Source organism: Bipolaris maydis, assembly GCF_028858645.1.
Source record: "Bipolaris maydis strain C4 unplaced genomic scaffold PSV08scaffold_9, whole genome shotgun sequence".
NCBI classification, from domain to species: Eukaryota; Fungi; Ascomycota; class Dothideomycetes; order Pleosporales; family Pleosporaceae; genus Bipolaris; species Bipolaris maydis.
Window position 1 is genome coordinate 1,893,865 of NW_027093865.1, and position 3,286 is coordinate 1,897,150.

Sequence of the window (3,286 nt, forward strand, 5' to 3'; positions counted from 1 at the left end):
TAGCTAGAGACGGGGTGACTTGCAGATGTGGCTAAGATACTAAGTCTATAGAGTGGCATAGTTACTACTATATATAGTTAGTGCATGCAATAGTTCAGCTAATTAACACCCGCTTTATATATTATTAAAAGATGCTATATTTAAAGACTTTGCTATAATCATTGTAGAGTGTAAAGAGATTTGCAAGGTGGTGACTCTAGGCAACTGGATTCGCTTCACGTTACAGACGAATATTGAAGAGATAGCTCTGTATCAGTAGAAAAATACAACAATTCTTGCCGCTCCCTCTACAGAGGCAGTGCGTACTCACCGCGCAGGAGATGCGCAACCCCAGCTAAGGGAAAAGTGGGCTAGAGGCGGTAGATCCTATTAACACTGTGCTTGCTGTCGTAAGAAATTATAATTTGATATTTCTAGACTAGTGTGTATCTGTACAACTCTTGCACTGAAGCGCTAGCATAAGAGGAAAGACTTGTGAGGTCAAATTGGATCCCGTTAGAGGACTGGCTTACGTGGAAGAGATTGCCTTCTTCTGCATAGTCTGCTTGAACACCTGAAGGGCAGTAGCTGGCTCTATCTTGGGATTAGCAATTGGAGATCCAGAAACATCACTAGAACTTACGATAGTATGGAACTTCGTGGCCAGCGGCAAAGACTCTCAAGAATGATAGATTACCCTGGGTCTTGAACGTTCCAGTTTGTGTACCACCAACAGTAAACGGTGTCATGGCGGCACTCTTGAACGCGCTCGATCCAGAATATGTTACAGCTTCTGCGGCGGCCTGATTGCCCATCCAGTTGCAGATCCAATCTGCGTCGCCGGCCCATAGCAACACTTGGATTCCTGATTGAACAACGCTGGAAAGTGCAGGGAGCAGACTTCGGGAGTCTAGTGGTGATTAGCAGTCATCTCCATGCAAAACTCGAGAGACTTACCGTCACCGGTCGATGAGAAATTGTAGTCGACAGGGTCGGAACATTCGGTATACGTGCTCTTGGCTCCGATGGCCTTGACCACAGCAGAGTTTGTCAAGTATGTGGCATATGTCTCAGGGGGATATGGGTCATTCGACGGCTCTCGGACATCGTAAACATCAAAGTCGGCTGATTCCGAGATGGGGCCCTCAATGTCATCGTAGCAAGTGTCTTCTGCAGAAGAGCAATCGGAGTTTGTTCCGGAGCTCGCGCACTTGTTCAGCGCTGGCACGCAAGCGGAGTTGTACGTGTTGAGATAGGAATCATACTCGCTCTGGGTGATGATCTGGTTGTAGGTATTGTTCAAGCTGTAGTCGAGGTAGGCCTTGTAGCTGATGATAGGATCGGTCCACCCATTGTTGATACCGAGAGCAACGAGATTGATCTTTTCGCCTTGGACTCTGCCGCTGTCAATGGCGGCATTTTGTTGCTGGAGATAGGATGCAAATTCTGGGCCGTAGTGGCCTCCATATGACTGAGACGTATTAGCTTGTTTCGCGATCAGTGTTTGAGAGGCAGTACCTCTGTAAAAAGTCCAAAATCGCGGTTTTCATATTGAGGGAATTGCGCGTAAAAGGCCTGGAGGAATGTCCATACATACGGAGCAGCCGTAACGGTGGAGGTGACAGGATCAGATCCGTAGCTGAAACCGGTTCCGATCGGCTGGTCTATAGCACATCGAGTTAGAACAAGTGCACCAACCAAGCAAAAGGACAATCATGCAGAATTTACGTACCGATATAGACCATGTTTGCATACTCATTCCAGCTGTAAGGATTCAGAGATGGCGTCGACGAACCGTCAACAAAGTGGCAAGGTCCATTTTCCTGGAATAGGCCAATCATGCTTGAGCAGCCTGGTCCTCCGTTGAACCATGAGGCCAGAGGGGCAGTGGAGGCATTGTTGCGAGCTTCAAAGAACCTGCAAGTCTTAGGTTTTGATCGACGGCGATATATGAACGGCTTACCAAAACCACATGTTCATGTTGGGTCCGACCGAGAGATATCCGGAGTACTGGTTTACGCCTGGGGTGGTCTCGCAAATACCAGAGTTCTTGACGTAGGATAGCTTGGCGCCGGTGGCCGCATGCTCGAAGACGTTGTGTACGACGCCATCGCGCTCCTCCACGTATCGCTTGTCCACTTTGGTCGATGGCGCAGCAGTGGCAAGTCCAGCGAGCAGCGCTGAGACTGTCGTGAGGGTATTCAACACCATCATTTTGGTACTAGTACGTCAATGGATCCGACGACCTTCATGTTTGCGAATAGGCAGTCGCCCAGCTACTTTATATCGCAGCGCATAGCTCGGTGTTACCAAACAGAGCTCTACGGCTTCTACCACTTGTCCGGGGACCAGGTAGGAATTGGGAAGGTCGATGCATGTTTGGTGGTTTGAACGCAGCGGAATGCACGGATAAGGCAGCGATGGGCTTAGCGAGCTGTATGGGCAAATTGATGTGGGAGTAGGATGCCGCAGTAGCAGGCCAGTCTCCCCTTAGTGGCTGATGATTGTCAACGCTGCAGGTTGCATTGCAGGGCTCGCAATGGTGTGCGCAGACTGGCCAGCAGTGAACTTCGCCTGTGTAGGAGGGGGGGGGGGGGGGGCACTTGCGTGGTCACGTTGCGCTGCTCGTAACGCCCGCCCAGAGTCGTGATTGGCGCCTTGCCCTGGCACACCTATCTCTTTACCATCCGTATTCGTGACAGCGCAAAGGCCGAAAGCTTGACCGAAAGCTTAAAACCTTCCGTATTCGTGATGGCGCCTGGGCCGAAAGCTTGACGAAAGCTTGTGCTCCTGTTCTCCAGCTTATCTGTACCTTCCGCATCGTACTCGCACACTTTGCTGTCCTAGGTTAAAAGCAGAAGGTCGGAACGTCTTCTAGGGACATCCCAGCATTGCCCATGTACGACTTGCCTTAATTTAGAACTATGATCGGAAGACGATAGATGCAGTTACGAGATAAAATACAAGCTCAAGGGGTAGACGCTTTAGAAAGCCTTGTTCGGCGCGTTGCGGAAATACTACAGGGGTCGAGTGACATCGATGGAAATTTCAGTGAATTCAATCCAGCTAAACTCCTTCCAGATAGAGTGGACCTCCACGCTCCGTTGGCGCACCCTGCTCTAGAATCCTGAAATCGATAACTCACAGCTGCAAGTATCATGCGATGGATGATCATCTTTTGCAGGTAACAATCGTACGCCGACTGCGCACCATCCACCACCGTCTTGATAATAGGGTCCTTGCCCCGGCAGCGCCTACGCGCATACATGTTGGTTGGTGGCACCGGTAACTAGCCTGCTCGCCGCCT

General features: G+C 50.1%; 1 protein-coding gene across 1 annotated transcript; it reads right to left on the bottom strand.

Annotated features, from left to right (window-relative positions):
• Positions 1-508: 508 nt before the first annotated feature.
• Positions 509-2,193, bottom strand: PSV08DRAFT_410763 (Alpha/Beta hydrolase protein; the record flags this gene model as incomplete). The annotated part of the gene is made up of 6 exons (XM_014216999.1): positions 509-573; positions 623-889; positions 937-1,450; positions 1,498-1,643; positions 1,712-1,896; positions 1,943-2,193. 6 exons carry the CDS (start codon positions 2,191-2,193, stop codon positions 509-511), a joined length of 1,428 nt encoding a protein of 475 aa, XP_014072474.1.
• Between the last annotated feature and the right edge of the window lie 1,093 nt (positions 2,194-3,286).